Raw genomic sequence first — 20,720 nt, 5'->3', positions numbered from 1 at the left:
CTACCTAGTTAAAATAAATACAAAGTTGACTGTAAAATAAAAATAAATCCTAAGCTAGCTACAATGTAACTATTAGTTATATTGTAGCTACCTTAGGGTTTATTTTATAGGTAAGTATTTAGTTTTAAATAGGAATAATTTAGTTAATTGTAGTTATTTATTTAGATTTATTTAAATTATATTTAAGTTAGGGGGGTGTTAGGGTTAGGGTTAGACTTAGGTTTAGGGGTTAAGAACTTTAATATAGTGGCGGCAACATTGGGGGTGGCAGAGTCTGGGTTAATAAATAAAATGTAGGTGTCAGCAATGTTGAGGGCAGCAGATTAGGGGTTAATAACTATAATGTAGGTGGCGGCGGTGTCTGGAGCGCCAGATTAGGGGTTAATAATATATAATGTAGGTGTCAGCGATAGCGGGGACAGCAGATTAGGGGTTAATAAGTGTAAGATTAGGGGTGTTTAGACTCGGGGTTCATGTTAGGGTGTTAGGTGTCGACATAACTTTTATTTCCCCATAGGAATCAATGGGGCTGCGTTAGAAGCTGAACGCTGCTTTTTTGCAGGTGTTAGGTTTTTTTTCAGCCGGTTCTCCCCCATTGATTCCTATGGGGAAATCGTGCACTAGCATGTTTAGCCAGCTCACCGCTAAAGTAAGCAGTGCTGGTATTGAGGTGAGATGTGGAGCAAAATGTTGCTCTCTGCTCACTTTTCTGTGGCTAACGGTTTGTAAAAACACGTAATACCAGTGTTGTCTGTAAGTGAGCGGTGAGCATAAACTGCTCGTTAGCACCGCACAGCCTTACCGACAAAACTCGTAATCTAGCCGTTAATTTGTTATGTAGAAACATTTAAATACCAATTTTAATAATGTCAAGTATTGCTAAGTAGTCTATTTCTATGACTAAAAAGAACAAGTAATAAATCAAACATATTAGTGAACCTAGTAATCTATATTATCATTTATTAAAGGTTGAAAAAATCAGTGCAACCAAAATCTACATCAAATTTAGATTACATTTTTGTAACTAATACAACAATAATACATAAAAATATGCAGAAAATATGAATCACATTGTAAATGGATTTAATGGATGACTTCAGCTTTAGTATTACCCTTTTTGTGTATTAACATGTTATATTCCTTCATTGCGATCTCTTCCCTTTATGGGATTTCTATATTTGCTGTAACTGTCTATCCCGCTACTTTGACTACATTCTCTATATATCTCTTTTTCTTCATTCTTTTCCATATACTTATGCCTTATCCATCTACGCTTTTGAATTTTAAATATCTCCCCTTATTCTCCCTCTATTTCAATAAACTTTAGAGAATCCAGCTCTCATTTGCTCACATTTCTTTTTTTCTAGTGTCTATGCTATTCTATCCCATGCTGTAGAATCACTACTTTCTCACTTTCCCTACCTCTTCTCTTTAGTTGTTCTTTCTCCCTGTCTCCTGTTTCCTTTATCTTTATTGTCAGTTGTCCAGAAATTTAAAGAATTGTTCTAAAATTGGAGCATTGCCCTTTTTTCAATAACAGCCCGGTTTGTATAGAAAGAAACCTGTAATGGTCTTATATATTTCTAACAACCGGAGTTCAGGGAAACATGAAGGTATTATGCACCCCCAGCAGTCCACAAATCATTGATTTGTAATTAAAAATAACAAATAAAAAAAATAAAGCAATAGGAGAGTATAGGAGTTGGATAGCATCATTACATAAAACATAAACCTTTCAGAATTTGCTTCCTCCCAAACAAGGCAGTCTTCGACACTGGCCTAACTGCTTCACACCTCTTCATTAATCCAGACAAATAATTTGACTTATACGATTTGGTAATTATTTATTTTTCTCATATTATACAGTACACCAAGATCAGATGTATTATTACTTATGTAAGACATATATTTTATATTCAACAATTATAGAGAGACAGATGGGTAGATATAAATATTTAGATATATACTATTATCTCCATGGGGCTGTATTTTTCAAACATAGATCATGTAAATTGCTCAGTACAAATACACAGTGTTTTTTTTTAAACAGACTATGACATTATAAATGTACCTGATAAGTAGATACAGGGGAAGCAGCAATAAATGGTGTAATAGATGTCTGTGGAATCATTCGGTTTGTTGCAATATTATACGGGGAAGAATAAAATCTGAAACAGAAAACAAACATTCTCTATATTTATTTTGCACTTTCCAGTCAATATGACATAATATTAAAATGAAATCATAAAAAGAGCCAAATAGAGATATCAGAGAAAAATTACAAATTGTAATAACTTTAGCTTAAATTGTGAATGCTGAAACATTAGATTTCTTCATTGGTACAAAATGAATAAAAGGTTTGAGTTTTAACATGCACAAATAGCTGTTAACTAGAAAGTCAACACAGAGTACAGCAGAATATAATAATGGTATGGGGACATTGTAGGGGACATTAGCAATGTTAGGCATTGGCTGAAGAAGTTTCAAAAAGGAGAAACTGAAATTGCAGATAAGATGAGGAGTGGCCGTCCGTAAACATCAGTCTGATATCTTTGGATATGTATATGTATGTATCTCAATGTTAAAAACCTTTGCCTGCCTATTTTTTATAGCACATGTGATGGTGTTAATATGAGTGTAACTGTACTTTGTAATGTATTTATGATGTGTTTACTGCAACTTTTATGTTTTGAGAAACAGTTAACCAGTTCTCTGAAGTAACGTTAATCATTCTAGTGTAAATCAAGAATTCGCTCACACGTTCGCATTTATTTTCAACTTGTAATACGAGCGCTATGTCAAATGAGCGTAAAACCTTGCGATAAACCCCTTATGTTTGCGCTCCACTTGTATTTTAGCCCTTAATAAGAATTACCACAGCATAGCAGTGTATCAAATGGGATACATTAAAATAATTTCCTTGATTTTAATCCCAAGCAAAATTTTACAAAATGTAAAAGAAAATAAACGGCTAGATTACGAGTTTTGCGGAATGAGTGAAAAAGCATTGTTATGGCTCTTTTTCACTACCACTGGTATTACGAGTTTTGTAGGTATATCTGTCCCGCACACTTTTTTGGCCGCAACGTAACTACCGCAGCTTTCAAAAAGTCCTTTTTCAATGGGACTTCCACAATGCCAGTATTACGAGTTTGCCTGTCAGGACAAAAAATGAGCAGTACAGCCTATACCGTCAAGATCCGTACCGTAAACTGAAAGTCAGTAGTTATGGCTTAACTAGCAAACACTAGTTAAATATTATTAACCCCTAATCTGCTGTCCCTAACATCACTGCAACCTATATTACTGTTATTAACCCCTAATCTGCTGTCCCTAACATCGCCGCCACTATACTAAAGTTATTCACCCCTAAACCTAACCCTAAGTCTAACCCTAACACCCCTAACTTTAATAGAATTAAAATAAATCTAAATAAAAATTACTATCATTAACTAAATAATTCCTATTTAAAACTAAATACTTACCTGTAAAATAAACCCTTAGCCTGCTACAATATTACTAATAGTTATATTGTATATAGCTTAGGTTTTATTTTTATTTCACAAATTCACAGGTAAGTTTGTATTTATTTTAACTAGGTAGACTAGTTAGTAAATAGCTATTAACTATTTACTAGCTACATAGTTAAAATAAATACAAATTTACCTGTAATATAAAAATTAACCTGAGTTACACTAATACCTAACCTTACACTACAATTAAATAAATTACATTAATTAAATACAATTAACTAAATTAAAAAACAAACACTAAATTACACAAAATAAAAAAGAAATTATCAAATATTTAAACTAATTACACCTAATCTAATAGCCCTATCAAAATAAAAATGGCCCCCCCCCCAAATAAAAAAAAAAACCCTAGCCTACAATAAACTACCAATGGCCCTTAAAAGGGACTTTTGCGGGGCATTGCCCCAAAGAAATCAGCTCTTTTACCTGTAAAAAAAATAATACAAACAACAACCCAACAGTAAAACCCACCACCCACACAACCAAACCCCCCAAATAAAATCCTATCTAAAAAACTAAGCTCCCCATTGCCCTGAAAAGGGCATTTGTATGGGCATTGCCCTTAAAAGGGCATTTAGCTCTTTTTCTGCCCAAACCCTAAGCTAAAAATAAAACCCTACAATAGAAAAATACCAATGGCACTCCTATGATTAACTGGACCCTGTATCCATGATATAGCCTCTAAATTCGGCCCGGAGTGGGTGCTGTGTGTTAATTTAATTAGAACAGTTTGAGAGAAAAAAAGAATACACTTGTTATAGCACTCTGGGGTCACAATGAGTAAATGTGTAATAAGAATAACTTATCACTAACTAACCATTGAAGATTGACCAAAAAGATGGAAGAAGCAAAAATATTAAAACATAACATTTATTGGGTTATAATAAAATTAGGAAAAATAACTAAAAACACTCTTAGGTACCTAACGTTGTGTTTATACTAGTTCAGTTGCAGGGTAATCAAAGTGTGCATCTGAGTGTCATCCAGATTGTGTGTTGCTAAGTGTATCTTTGCTAGTGCTATCAATTTATTGATATCAATTGTGAGTAGAAATCTGGAGTATGTGGCCACTACTATGTACCAAGTAATAAATTAATGATACACAGACAAAGATTAGACTGGTATACAGCTAGTGTTAGAAATTAGACCCGCTATAACCACTCCTAGTCACAAGTGAAGTTAAGATAAGACTGGTACTGAGACCTAAATAGATATAAAATGACTATATCAATATCATCCATTGTTAATCTATGTCCAGTGAATGGTTCAGTGATTGGTGTTAAATAACTGCATGTATTATCTACTGGATGCTTGTAGTGAACTAGAACCTTACAGCGTTATTTGTAACTGAATACTCAAATAATGTTGATACTGAGGGCTGAGTTAATTGTTTCTACTTGCTGCTGTTATAATACTTGGACTGAATTAATTATCAATCTCATATGTTAAAGTCCTAGAGTATATTGGGTATGTATAATACAATGTAATTAGTAATCGTCTTAGCTACCGAGTGGCAAATAGATGATGCTAGTAAATATAGGTTATTGGTAGTAAAAAGTAGATTATGTTAGTTGCCATGACTTATACTAGAGTTACATAGTATACCCACATCTGTATCAATATTCTAGCATATAACTGAACGTTAAATAGAGGTGCCTTGTACCACTCTGCCAAGAGCAGAATGTGCTGTAAACTCTTTGTTAAGCTAGAATTGTAATAATGGTATTCAGGTCTTGACTTCTTTGGTGCTAGTGACTACTGATCCATACATAGGTTACCGTTGCTTATATCATTAGTTACCAGTGCTTATACTTAAATTACATAGTACACCCACATCTATTCCAATATTCTGGCGTGTAACAGGACGTTAAATAGGCATGCCTTTTACCACTCGTCCAAGAGCGGAGTTGTTTTGTGAACTCTCTGTTCAGCTTGGTTTGTACTGATAATATAAGATCTTCGCTAGTCAGATGCTAATGATTACTGAGCCATACATAGGTTATTCAGTGTTACTGCTGATGATATATTAAAGTACTGATGCTGTGCTTGCATTTGATAACATACCATACAATACACCTCTGAATATTATGTCGTTAAATACAAGTGTGCAGGTTAAATATATAGCGTTTGAGTTTAAATTGATAAAGCGTCATCCATTAATAGTGTATGAACAAAGCGGTACTGGTTTCTCACTGCTCATTACAAACAGAGTCAGCATTACTGCTGGTAATATATTAAATTGCTGATGCTGTGCTTGCGTTTGATAACATTCCATACAATACACCTCAGACTATTTCGTCATTAAATACAAGTGTACGGGTTAAGTGTATAGCGTTTAATTTTAAATCGATAAAGCGTCATCAGTTAATAGTATATGAACAAAGCAGTACAGGTTTCTCACTACCCATTGCAAACAGAGTCAAGGATGAGCATATGATATTAGGTATAAACCACACTAATGTCTTCATCCTTCTGATGTGGAGCGGCTCCATCTTCAAGACCTCCAGCGCTGAGCATCCTCTTCTTTCCACGGCTTTTCCAGAATGAATTCTCCTTTAAATTACGTCATCCAAGATGGCGTCCCTTGAATTCTGATTGGCTGATTGGAACAGCCAATAGAATGCAAGCTCAATCCTATTGGCTGATTGGATCAGCCAATAGGATTGAAGCTCAATCCTATTGACTGATTGCATCAGCCAATATGATTTTTTCACCTTTAATTCTGATTGGCTAATAGAGGTTTATCAGCCAATCGGAATTCAAGGGACAGCATCTTGGATGACGTCATTTAAAGGAACCTTCATTCTTCAGCGACCATCGAAAGAAGAGGATGCTCCACGATGTCTTGAAGATGGAGCCGCTCCACATCGGAAGGATGAAGATAGAAGATGCCGTCTGGATGAAGACTTCTGCCCGTCTGGAGGACCACTTCTTGCTGCTTGGATGAAGACTTCTTCCGGCTTCCTTGAGGACTTCTTGCCGCTTGGATAAAGACTTCTCCTGGCTTCGTTGAGGATGTATGTCCGGTCTTCAAAAACTGTAAGTGGGTCTTCAGGGGTTAGTGTTAGGTTTTTTTTAAGGGTTTATTGGGTGAGTTTTATTTTTAGCTTAGGGTTTGGGCAGAAAAAGAGCTAAATGCCCTTTTAAGGGCAATGCCCATACAAATGCCCTTTTCGGGGCAATGGGGAGCTTAGGTTTTTTTAGATAGGATTTTATTTGGGGGTTTGGTTGTGTGGGTGGTGGGTTTTACTGTTGGGGGGTTGTTTGTATTATTTTTTTAGGCCAGGTTTTTTTTTATTTTGGTGGGGCTTTTTTTATTTAGATAGGGCTATTAGATTAGGTGTAATTAGTTTAAATATTTGATCATTTCTTTTTTATTTTGTGTAATTTAGTGGGGTTTTTTTTGTAATTTAGTTAATTGTATTTAATTAATGTAATGTATTTAATTGTAGTGTAAGGTTAGGTGTAGGTTTTATTTTACAGGTAAATTTGTATTTTTTTAACTAGGTAGTTAAGTTTATTTAGTAACTAGTCTACCTAGTTAAAATAAATACAAACTTACCTGTGAAATAAAAATAAAACCTAAGCTAGCTACAATATAACTATTAGTTATATTGTAGCTAGCTTAGGGTTTATTGTACAGGTAAATATTTAGTTTTAAATAGGAATTATTTAGTTAATGATAGTAACGCCGGGTTTATGAAAACCTATAATAGCAGCGCTATAAGGAGGTGAGCATTGGAAATAACTTGCAAGTTAGTACCGAGCCGGTCTTACCGCAAAACTCTAATCTAGCCGAAAGGTAGTATCATCTGACTCCAACATATAATACCATCACATAATCATTAGAAAATAATAAAAGAACAAACAGAGGAAAAATTTAGCTATAGGCTGGAAAGTATATCACTTGAATAAGTTATACAATTTTCAAATAGGGGAGAAATTGAAAGGAATATTGAATAAAGTAAAATTTTGGAAGACCATGTTTAACTATAGTAATTGACTTCTTTGACTGTGTGATCAAGATGTTAGACAAGGGTGGAACAATAGATATAGATTCATTTTATCTAGAATTCAGCAAAGCATTTGACACTGTCCCACATAACAAAGTAATTAAAGAGACAGTATAGACTCATTTTCATATAACTGCATGTAATATACACTACTGTAAAGAATAAGATGCACAGATACTGATATAAAAATCCAGTATAAAACTGTTTAAAAACTTACTTAGAAGCTCTCAGTTTAGCTTTGTTGAAAAGGTAAATGGAAAGCCCACTGCAAGTGGGAAATAAGACCCCCCTCCCCCTTCTTTTGCATATGGAAAGACCATTTATACAAACAGGAGCAAGCTGGAGTAGGTAGCTGACGGTATTCTCATAAAACGTTGGGGCTTGGTTAGGAGTCTAAAAATTAGAGCAATGTTATTTATAGGCTATATAAATAGATTATCTAAAAAACATTTATGCCAAGAAAAAAATAGTGTATAATGTCCCTTTAATACATTTCTTAGTCTTGACTCAAGATTTGCAAAGTCGGTAGAATGTTGATTTAAGGATAGTCAACAGAGATCTAGATTACAAGTGGAGCACAAAAATATTAGCACTCATATGACAAGTTAAAAGTAAAAAGCCTGAAGCACACTAAAATATGGGGAGAACCTCTCTATGTAGACTTCAATGGGGCATGTTACAAAAGCCTGTTCTGGCTTTTGCTTGCGAACTAACCCGAAGGTGCGCTAGGCCTAGTGCACTAAAGCTAAAGAAATGTATATTCTGTATCTATAGATAGATAGATTGATAAAATATATATCTATATGTATATATGTGTATATGTGTATGTATGTATATATATATATATATATATATATATATATAAATAATTATCGGTTATTTGTAGAGCGTCAACAGATTCCGCAGCACTATAAACATAGGCGGTATACAAGGTAGCAATTATTGGGATCAAATGGGTAGAGGGCCCTGCTTAGAGTCACACTGTTGTAGTCAGCTCTTGTGAAGGTAATCTGCAAGCAGTTGGGCATTTAGGCTTGTATTCTAAGGAGGTTCATGGTGGATAGCAATGGAGGGGAGGAGCTGGTATTAGGAAAGGTTATTGTAGGTTGTATGCATCCCTGAGTACTTATTATGATATGCATACAACAGTTTTAATTACTGAAGAATCTAGTGTTATTTAAATAATATATAAAAATATAAATGTAAGCATTCTTTGGAGAAGTGTGAATACTCTTATAACACATAACAGATTAATTTAGCATGGATTAACATTTTTCATATATTATATATTTTAGTTTAGGAATGCTGAAAACAAAAATATTATGAATATTTTTTTAACAAAGTCAGCATAAGAGCAGTTTATCAAAACATTTTTAATAAATCTGATGTTTCCCACTGCCAGCAAAATGGGTTTCCTATTGCAAATCTTTTGGTTGCCAGGTTTTCTTAACCTTAATTTGGGCTGAAACCTTTTTTTATTTTTTGCTTTGCATATGTGCAATTTAACCCTTTAAGGACACAGCTTTCAGTTTGCTCAATTGTTTTATGACGGAAAAATTCCGTCATATGTCCTTAAGAGGTTAAAACTTGTAGAATATTATTTTTTATTGTTTGAAAAAGGTATAGTTAAAGGTATTCATTTATAAACTAACCGAAAGTGCTTGTTAGTGCTCAACTCATCTGTGAGTTCGAAGCTCATTGACTGCAAAGAAAAATTCCAACAACTCTATTGATGGACAGTGTTTCCACACAAACATAAAGTATGTTTGTCAGCACAGGAACATCTGTATTTAAAATAATAATGATAATAATAATTTTATAAAGAATCCCTTAGATGCAAGAATGAAAATGTAACTTGTTTTAATTACTCTGGCAAATAAATTCAACATTGCCTATTCCATTGTAATTGTGATTTTTCTCTTGTTTTATTTTTAATATTTAGGTCAGTTATGCTAGTAAACAAATATAGGCCATTAAATAAAAACAAATATTTTGGTAGATTATCATAGGCTTGTTAGCTTAATTACTCAGTAAGCTTGGAATGTCAGCACTTGTATGTGTGTTTTTTGTGTGTCTGTATGTTTCTCTAGGGATCCCAATAATGATACCCATTTATTCAAGCCCTTTTACACATCAGCTAGGACTGTGGTCTACCCAGAAGGCCTAATTACATTGTGTGTGTTCTGTTGAGCATGTCCATAACAATCTACCACCCACAGATATGTAAAATCTCACCACTAAAGATCAGTCCCTAAATGGAATGTGTATTTTTAATACCATCATGATTGGTTATTTCCACATTGTTAAAAAAGTTCTTAAAAACAAATATATTAATCTATACACTGAGGGATTATTATCAGACACCTGCGGTTCACAAGGTTTTTGTGGACAGAGCTGCCACTCCCGCTGATTTATCAGGCTCTAGTTACTTAGATAGGAGCTGTTTTGTGATACTGATATGTAGCTTGATGGATCACCCCCTTAGTCTGCTAAACTGTTACTGTTATGTTCAACTGCAAGCCCTTTATAGTTGTTAATTGCCCATGATTTATTTACCTGGCCTATATTCATGTGTGCGGCTAATGTATCATTTATCAGCAACTGCTTTTAAATTTCTTTGCTCTTCCTCACCTACTGCATAGAATAATAATTTACCCTTTTATAGTAACTTCTTACCTATTTGTATAGCCTCTGCTTCAATATTTTTTATGATTAGTAACATGTAACGGTTTTGTTTCCTCCGAAGTTATCTATTGGTCTGAGTTCTGCTACTTATAAACTGAGAATATTCTGTTAATATATTTTAATTAAATCTCAGTCATAATTAATATCTTTATATAAAGAAAATATAACTAAAAAATGTTAATAGAAATGTCCTTTACCTGTATGACACATAAAACGCTGTCCAAGTTGCAAATTTCTTATATTTTGCATCTAGCACATTTCCCATTGCTTAAATATGCCTAATACTATGGATATTGCGGTAATTTTCAAATAAGCCACTAATAGCATACAAAAATTAAAAGTCCCCTCACTGTTAAACTGTCCATTATTTAAAACAGGATTCCAATCTCACCTTGCTTCAAGTTCTTTAATAGATCTACTCAAGAAGTATTATCACCTTAATGAAGTTGAACCAAAGTGAAGTAAAAAATAAGTAAATAAACATAACATATAAATCATATGTTGGGCTTAAACATAATGGACCCTTTAACACAATAATTTCATAAACACTAAAACATTTTATTGAGTAATAGTATGTTTTTTGTAAAAGTATTGACAACCCTAAAGAATAATTTAAAATTAAACCATATGACATGTCGTTTGCTATGAATTATATGCCTTTTAGTTGGTCTCAAACGCCATAAACTGTATTGATACGTTTCACTTGTTTTTCTTTGTCATACATAGCCATGGGTAGATCCAAACAAAATAAAATAGCTGAATAGAGAGAGGTTGCATTTGATCAACACAGATCAAGAAATGCATTGAAAAAATATATAAACAGTTGAAAATACCAGCAAGAACTATAAGGGTAATAATAGAAAAATTTAGGAAATCTAAAATGGTTGCAAATTAGCCAAGACGATGATTCAAGTATATATTGACTCAGTGCATGGTTGATAAGGATCATCATTATTTTGGAAGGAAAAAAATATCATAAAACTTAATTAAATGTTGTACGTTTGAGGAATTATTGCATTAAAATGAATGTTTTTAGCTCTTCATTGTGTTTAAGTAAAAAATACTCATTGGGCCCCATGTACAAAGCTGGTGAGAACAAGGTTCCCGACTTGAGAACCTATCTGCCTGGCTTCATGGTGAAGGAGTAGCAGACACTGTATGTCCACTGTCCAAAGGTATCATTACATTTTTTACATTAAATTATTGTTTGTGTAATGCCGCCCTCTTCTCTCAAACGAGAAGGGACTGTCAATCACAACAAATGAATGTGTTAGCGGTGATTTCTATTTGTCAACTCAAAAGTTGCAGAGAGTGAAGCAGCGGTCACCATTGCAGAAATTGCATATGCTGCATTGTACATAAAGCCCATTGTTTTATATCTTTTTTTCTCAATTTCATGAATTGTGCTAATACTTCCTGATTTAACAGCATGCTCCTTTGATATAATTATGCCATATTTCCCTGAACACTTGCATTTTATAAAAAGTAGTGTTTAGGGAAATATTACAGGGCAATTTAATTCTCCATTATTAATATTACATTTTGACTGGCATTTTAAAGCTATTATATTCCTTACCTTGTTTAATTCTAAACCATAGAACTGAAGATTGATTAATAGAATGCTTGAAGTAGGCCTGTGTTAACAGATAATTTATAAGCTCTGTTACACTATATTTGTACCCAGTTGTGTGGGTATTTGTCATTCATATATTACTATTATTAGTACACTATCCTTGCAATGAGTGTCAGCTAAATATTTTACAGAAACTATTATAAAGAAAATAGGGCCAGATTAGCTAATTGTATTATTATAACTGTGTTGGGTATGCAAAACTGGGGAAAAGGTAATAAAGGGATAATCTATCTTTTTAAACAACAACAATTTCTGGTGTTGAATGCCCCTTTAATTTCAGGGAAATCATGTCATACTAATCTAATTGACTTTTTTGATTATGCAACAAAAGTATTAGACCAGGGTGGAGCGGTTGTTGTTGTTGTATATCTAGATTTAAGCAAAGCATTTGACAATGCCCCATACAACAAACTAATTTAGAAAACTGTATCTCCTTGGTCTAGACTCAAAAATTGTGAAATGGGTAGAATGCTGGCTTACAGCTAAAAAACAGCCTTGTCTCGGCCAGATTATGAGTTTTGCGTTATGAGTGGCTCGGTAATAACTTGCAAGTTATTTCCACCGCTCACCTTTTAATAGCGCTGCTATTACAGGTTTGCAAAAAAACAGCGTTTGTGGGCAATATCGCCGCCATCTACATTACAGTTATTAACCCCTAATCTTCCGCCCCCAATTTCGCTGCCACCCACCTACACGTATTAACCCCTAATCTGCTGCCCCCAATGTCGCCGCCACCTACCTACACTTATTAACCCCTAATCTGCCGCCCCCAACGTCGCCGCCGCCAATATACTAAAGTTGATAACCCCTAAACCTCTGGCCTCCCACATCACTAACACTAAATAAATATATTAACCCCTAAACCTAAGTCTAACCCTAACACCCCTAACTTTAATATAATTTAAATAAATCTAAATAAAAATTACTATTATTACCTAAATAATTTAAGACTAGATACTTACCTGTAAAATAAACCCTAAGCTAGCTACAATATAACTAATAGTTACATTGTAGCTATCTTAGGTTTTATTTTTATTTCACAGCTAAGTTTGTATTTATTTTAACTAGGTTGATTAGTAAGAGGTCCTCAACAAAGACGGGAGAAGTCTTCATCCAAGCGGCAAGAAGTCGTCCTCCAGGCGGGCAGAAGTCTATATCCAGACAGCATCTTCTATCTTCATCCTTCCGACGCAGAGCGGCTCGATCTTCAAGACATCCGGCGTGGAGCATCCTTTTCTTTCGATGGCTATTGAAGAATGAAGTTTCCTTTAAACGATATCATCCAAGATGGCATTCCTTGAATTCCAATTGGTTGATAGAATTCTATCAGCCAATCGGAATTAAAGGGTAAAAAACTGCATCAGCCAAAAGGATTTTTTAACCTTTAATTACGATTGGCTGATAGAATTCTATCAGCCAATCGGAATTCAAGGGACGCCATCTTGGATGACGTCATTTAAAGGAAACTTCATTCTTCAATAGCCATCGAAAGAAGAGGATGCTCCGCACTGATGTCTTGAAGATGGAGCTGCTCCACGTCGGAATGATGAAGATAGAAGATGCCGTCTGGATGAAGACTTCTGCCCGCCTGGAGGACGACTTCTTGCTGCTTGGATGAAGACTTCTCCCGGCTTCATTGAGGACTTCTTTCCACTTGGATGAAGACTTCTCCCGACTGGATGAGGATGGATGTCCGGTCTTCAAAAACTGTAAGTTAATCTTCAAGGGGGTAGTTTTAGGTTTTTTTAAGGGTTTATTGGGTGGTTTTTATTTTTAGATTAGGGACTTTGGGCAATGTAAAAGAGCTAAATGGTCAATGCCCATCCAAATGCCCTTTTCAGGGCAATGGGGAGCTTTGGCTTTTTAGGTAGGTTTTTATTTGTGGGGGGTAGGATTCTATCAGCCAATCAGGATTAAGGTAGAAAAAATCCTATTGACTGATGCAATCAGCCAATAGGATTGAGCTGGCATTCTATTGGCTGTTCCAATCAGCCAATAGAATGCAAGCTCAGTCCTATTGGCTGATTGGATGTGTGGGTGGTGGCGTTGGTTTTGTGGGTGGTGGGTTTTACTGTTGGCAGGTTGTTTGTATATTTTTTTACAGGTAAAAGAGCTTATTTCTTTTTCTTCTTTCTCAAAAGGCATTTTAAGGGCCATTGGCAGTTTAGTGTAGGCTAGGGTTTTTTTTATTTTGGGGGGGGCTTTTTTATTTTGATAGGGTTATTAGATTAGGTGTAATTATTTTAAATATTTGATAATTTCTTTTTTATTTTGTGTAATTTAGTGTTTATTATTTTTTGTAATTTAGATACATGTATTTTTTTATTTAATTTATTTAATTTTAGTGTAATGTTAGGTTTTAGTGTAAGACAGGTTAGGTTTTATTTTACAGGTAACTTTGTATTTATTTTAGCTAGGTAGTTATTAAATAGTTAATAACTATTTACTAACTAGTCTACATAGTTAAAATAAATGCAAACTTACCTGTGAAATAAAAATAAAACCTAAGCTAGATACAATATAACTATTAGTTATATTGTAGTTATCTTAGGTTTTATTTTACAGGTAAGTATTTATTTAGGAATAATTTAGGCATTAATTGTAATTTTTATTTGGAATTATTTTAATTATGTTAAAGTTAGTGGGTGTTAGGGTTAGGGTTATGGGGGGAAATTCAGGACAGAGAAGTCCACTTTTTGGACCCACCTTGGTTGGTTCCATTGAACACAATGGGATCATCACAGATACATACAGAAAACCAACATCAGGCAATACGATCTTACATGCCACTTCCTGTCATCCTAAACACCTGGTCAAATTCATTCCTAGGAGTCAGCTTCTTAGGCTTCGCAGAAATTCCAACTCTGATCAGTTATTTAATTTTCAAGCATGTAAATTGATAGAGAGATTAAGTGCTAGAGGCTATGATCCTGATATTGCAGCAGTCATTGAATGATGTTAAAGGTAACCCCAGGCCCTCTGACTACAGTAAGGCCAATTCTTCAAAGAAAATGGGGTTTGACAGAGATACAGTAGATTTTTCTACTGAATTTTCCCTTCAATTTGATGATCTATGCAATATTATCAAAAGGAACTTGCCAGTCTTTAAGGACGATGATGCATTAGTGGGCATTGTGGACAAAGTAAAATTTGTTTCCAAAAAAGCACCAACTCTTGCCAAAAAACTGGAGAGAAATGGGGACACAGTGGCTAGACAAGAAGGGTACTTTTAAATGTTTATCGAAAAACTGTCTCACTTGCCAACAGATTGCAACTGGAGTTGATTTTTCTAGTCATATAACTAAGCAGAATTTTAAGATTAATCACTATGCCAATTGTGGCACATATTTTGTAGTTTACCTCTTAGATTGTACCCTCTGTTCGGAACAGTATGTAGGTCAGACCTCACAAGCTCTTAGGTCTAGGGTAGGTGAACATAGACGAGACATCAAAAACTACAATAAAGATTCTAGTGTAGCTAGACATTTCAATTGTTTCCATTTCACAGACCAACCCAAATTTACAGTGAAAGTAATAGACGTAGCCAAGAAACCGATCAGAGGTGGAAACATTTATAATATATTATCCAGAAAAGAGCTATTCTGGATTTGGAAACTAAACACCAGAGAGCCTAATGGGCTAAACAAAGAATGGGATATTAGCTATTTTGTTGAATAGTTTTTCTGGATTTTGACTTTGGTAGCATTCTGAGATATATATATATATATATATATATATATATATATACATATACATATGTTCACACTAAATATATAATAAATAAAAACTAGAGGTGTGCACATGCATATATATATTTGTTTTGATTTTCATTTGACATGGGTTGCCTAACTTCTTTTTGGTATTTATGTATTTGTTGTGATATACTATGTTTTCCTCTATCAGGACCATTCTTTCACTTTGCTCTTATCTCAAAAATGATCCCCTTAGAGGCATTGTGAATAAAAACGATTTTCGCCTATATTTCCATTTTTTGGATACCATCAGGAATGTTGTAGGAGTTTGGATTACTCTGCAACTATGTATTTATATATTTTGTGCATTAATGTATACAGTATTTCTGATGCTATCCAAACATGGAACAGACATTATAATATGTAAGTGTTTGAATATCTTACAACTTGAACATGTCCTTGTCTCTGGAATCATACTGTATTTGAGTTTTGACAGCAGTATGTTGTTTGTGATTTTTTTGAAAATTCAGAATTTCATCCTCATGAATTAGAAATCAATAATTTAAAGACTGTGAGTTCAAAATTAAAAGCAATATATATATATTCACAGTTATGTACATTTGTTGATAAGAAAATTCAGGGATTAAGAAATTTTAGGACTCATGTACACTTATTTCTTGAGGCTATTTGTACAAATTTGTAAAAATTTGTAACAAATTATTGTTTTTTCTTTCCATTTTGCAGATTATTGTTTTTTTATGTTTTTATTTCTTGCAATTTGGATCTTTTAATATGGGTTACATTTTTTATAACACCTTTGTGGTGCATTCTTTATGTTGAAATCCACCCCTATAGGAGTGTTGGATCTTTCAGTACTTTGATTGGTCATCTTTTTCCTTAAAGATGCACCACACAGGTGGGGAGCTATCCTATGATTAAGTGCTGCATAGCACGAAACATGTCAGGACTCCACTCTCCCCTCCATTGATGTTTTTGCTCTGTGCTTTGCTGTTTGTCTACTTTTTTAAACTTTGGAAATAAATTCTGTTTTTACACTTCAAGATTTGGGAGTGCTGCTGCCTCTTTTTCACTTCTGACCTTTTGGATCTGGCTCTATTCTCATATTGCTGGCACCCCACCACTAGTGCACTTTTTGGAATACACATAATCTTGGATTGGGCTACAGTAACACACCTCCTGGGCTGTAGCGACGCCACCCTCCCCTACATTAGGGTTACATTAGGGTTAGGGTTAGACTTAGGGTTAGGTTTAGGGGTTAATAACTTTAGTATAGTGGCGACAACATTGGGGGCAGCAGATTAGGGGTTAATAAGTGTAGTTAGTTGGCAGCGATTTTGGGGGCAGGAGATTAGGGGTTAATAACAGTAATGTAGGTTGCAGCGATGTTAGGGACAGCAGATTAGGGGTTAATAAGTGTATGTAGGTGGCGACGACATTGGGGCAGCAGATTAGGGGTTTATAATATTTAACTACTGTTTGCGATGCGGGAGTACGGCGGTTTAGGGGTTAATATATTTATTATAGTGGCAGCGATGAGCGGAGCGGCAGATTAGGGGTTAATAATTTTATTTTAGTGTTTGCAATGCGGGAGGGCCTCGGTTTAGGGGTTAATAGGTAGTTTATGGGTGTTAGTGTACTTTGTAACACTTTAGCTATGAGTTTTACGGTACAGCTCTGTAACGTAAAACCCATAACTACTGATTTTCAGGTGGCGGTACAGATCTTGTAACTATAGGCTGTACCGCTCACTTTTTGACCGGACAGGCAAACTCGTAATACCAACACTGGGGAAGTCCATTGAAAAAGGACTTTTCAAAAGTTGCGGTAGTTACGTTGCGTGACGGACAAAAAAGTGTGCGGTACAGCTATACCTACAAGACTCGTAATAGCAGCCATAGTGAAAAAGCAGCGTTATGAAGCTTTTTCACTCATAACGCAAAACTTGTAATCTAGCTGAGAGTGTCTTAGTAAATGGAGTACATTCAGCAGAAAGGGCAATTTATAGTGGTGCTCTTCAGGGGTCTGTTTTGGGGCCTGTTTTGTTTAACATATTTATCAGATCTATTAGCAAAGGCCTACAAGGGAAAGTGTGTCTGTTTGCAGATGATCCAAAAATTGATAATAGAGTAGATGTTCCAGGGAGGGGGTGGATCAAATTAGAAGTAATATACAAAAATTGGAGGATTGGACAAATGACTGGGATCTAAAATTTACCACTGCAAAGTACAAAATTATGCATTTAGGGAAGAAAAATCCAAACGTTAATTGCAGATTCAATGACAATTTAATGACAAATCTGACAAATCTGATTGGCTGCTTGAATCAGCCAATCATCCGATTGGCTGATCCAATCAGCCAATCGGATTGAGCTTGCATTCTATTGGCTGATCAGAACAGCCAATAGAATGCAAGCTCAATCTGATTGGCTGATTGGATCAGCCAATCGGATTGAACTTGAATCTGATTTTTCCTACCTTAATTCCAATTGGATGATAGAATCCTATCAGCCAATCGGAATTCGAGGGACGTCATCTTGGATGACGTCATTTAAGGGAACCTTCATTCGTCGTTAGTCCGTCGTTGAGGAAGGATGGCTCCGCGTCGGCTGGATGAAGACTTTGGACCCTCTGGAGGACCTCTTCTTGCCGGATAGGATGAAGACTTCGGACCCTCTGGAGGACCTCTTCTTGCCGGATAGGATGAAGACTTCGGACCCTCTTCTCGACGGATCGATGATACCCGGCTGGGTGAAGACAAGGTAGGAAGATCTTCAGGGGCTTAGTATTAGGTTTTTTTAAGGGGGGTTTGGGTGGGTTAGATTAGGGGTATGTGGGTGGTGGGTTGTAATGTTGTGGGGTATTGTATGGTTTTTTTTACAGGCAAAAGAGCTGATTTCTTTGGGGCATGCCCCGCAAAAGCCCTTTTAAGGGCTGGTAAGGTAATAGAGCTGTTAACTTTTTATTTTAGAATAGGGTAGGGCATTTTTTTATTTTGGGGGGCTTTGTTATTTTTTTAGGGGGCTTAGAGTAGGTGTAATTAGTTTAAAATTCTTGTAATCTTTTTTTATTTTTTGTAATTTAGTGTTTGTTTTTTTTGTAATTTAGTTTAGTTGATTTAATTGTAGGTAATTGTAGGTAGTTTAGTTAATTAATTTATTGCTAGTGAAGTGTTAGGTGTATTTGTAACTTAGGTTAGGATTTATTTTAAAGGTAATTTTGTAATTATTTTAACTAGGTAGCTATTAAATAGTAAATAACTATTTAATAGCTATTGTACCTGGTTAAAATAAATACAAAGTTGCCTGTAAAATAAATATTAATCCTAAAATAGCTACAATATAATTATAATTTATATTGTAGCTATATTAGGGTTTATTTTACAGGTAAGTATTTAGCTTTAAATAGGATTAATTTATTTAATAAGAAATTATTTATTTCGTTAGATTTAAATTGTTTTTAATTTAGGGGGTGTTAGGGTTAGGGTTAGACTTAGCTTTAGGGGTTAATACATTTATTAGAGTAGCGGCGAGGTCCGGTCGGCAGATTAGGGGTTAATACTTGAAGTTAGGTGGCGGCGATGTTAGGGAGGGCAGATTAGGGGTTAATACTATTTATTATAGGGTTTGCGAGGCGGGAGTGAGGCGATTTAGGAGTAAATACATTTATTATAGTGGCGGCAAGGTCCGGTCGGCAGATTAGGGGTTAATAAGTGTAGGTAAGGTAGCAGCGATGTTGGGGGGGGGGCAGATTAGGGGTTAATAAATATTATGTAGGTGTCGGCGGCGATAGGGGCAGCAGATTAGGGGTTCATAGGGATAACGTAGGTGGCGGCGGTGTGCGTTCGGCAGATTAGGGGTTCAAAAATGTATTATTGTGGCGGCGATGTGGGGGGACCTCGGTTTAGGGGTACATAGGTAGTTTATGGGTGTTAGTGTACTTTATAGCACAGTAGTTAAGAGCTTTATAAACCGGCGTTAGCCCATAAAGCTCTTAACTCCTGACTTTTTTCTGTGGCTTGAGTTTTGGCGTTAGGAAGATCCCATTGAAAATATAGGATACGCAATTGGCATAAGGGGATCTGAGGTATGGAAAAGTTGCGGCTGGAAAGTGAGCGTTAGACCCTTTCCTGACTGACTCTAAATACCAGCGGGCGGTAAAAACCAGCGTTAGGAGCCCTTAACGCTGGTTTTGACGGCTAACGCAGAACTCTAAATCTAGGCGATAGTTTCTATATTTCTATGATTCTATGATTCCTATTGAAAGTTATGTAGCTCACTGTAAAGAAAAAAGTGTTATCTGGAGGGCAGTAATGTTTAGAGAATTACATTGAGATTTGAGAGACAATTTATACACACCTACGAAACGCCCATGTTCAGCCCATTTTACTATAAAACAACAATTACAGTTTATATTTTGTACTTATAAGTACAAATTTCTATGTGTATATTTAAATTACAATTTATGGTGTGCATATTTAAAATGTTTTTATACCTGTGTAATTTACATACAAACTTTAGATTTTTGATAAAATACATTTTTTGGTGAACAATTTTGATACACCTTAAAAATGTTTATTTTGTTATGTGAATGGTGAAATGTTTCATTTTGTATGATTTTTAAAATTACAACTTTATTTGTTCACTTCTGTAATGTATTCATCTCCTTCCCATACGAAAATGCAGTATATACCCCTTAGTGAGACATGCCCCTTAGCAAGACACCCTGTTTTTCATCAGGGAAATAAAAGTACTGGCGAGCATTCTTAAATAATTTCCCCAGCCCAGAGACCTTTCGATATCTAAATATAAAGTAAACAGTTATATAACTAATGTAAATTGAGCAATACAGAAACCAAAATAAGCAATATTAGTTAGTATAACAGTTAAAACTACAAATGAAGTTATGCAGTACTCACCCATTCTGCATAGCAGCTGTTGGATCATATGTCAGGGCCATTCCAGCCTGTGTGTAAGAAAACAGAAAATATGTTATAAATGTGTTTTCTACAAAGGCATCAGTGCACATAAGATGTATGCATACATCTGGGAACTAAATACAGATACATTACTATATATTCAAATGGATGAATAACCAAAAGCTTGGAAATGTCTTTTATTACTAAATAAGACAAATAATTTCACAAG

At 35.0% G+C, this 20,720-nt stretch overlaps 1 protein-coding gene across 1 annotated transcript in view; it reads right to left on the bottom strand.

Moving 5' to 3' along the window:
- RBMS3 (RNA binding motif single stranded interacting protein 3) overlaps window positions 1–20,720 on the bottom strand; it is a 1,116,133-nt gene that overhangs the window by 103,773 nt on the left and 991,640 nt on the right. Inside the window, exons 8-9 of the mRNA XM_053714248.1 lie at window positions 20,492–20,538; window positions 2,072–2,168 (exon numbers count right to left, since the gene is read on the bottom strand). Of these exons, the coding sequence (XP_053570223.1) occupies window positions 2,072–2,168; window positions 20,492–20,538 (144 nt within the window). The remainder of the gene's footprint in view (window positions 1–2,071; window positions 2,169–20,491; window positions 20,539–20,720) is intronic.

Source organism: Bombina bombina, chromosome 5 (genome assembly GCF_027579735.1).
Source record: "Bombina bombina isolate aBomBom1 chromosome 5, aBomBom1.pri, whole genome shotgun sequence".
NCBI classification, from domain to species: domain Eukaryota; kingdom Metazoa; phylum Chordata; class Amphibia; order Anura; family Bombinatoridae; genus Bombina; species Bombina bombina.
The sequence above is the reverse complement of the archived record's forward strand: the minus strand, read 5'-3'. Positions and strand labels throughout refer to the sequence as shown.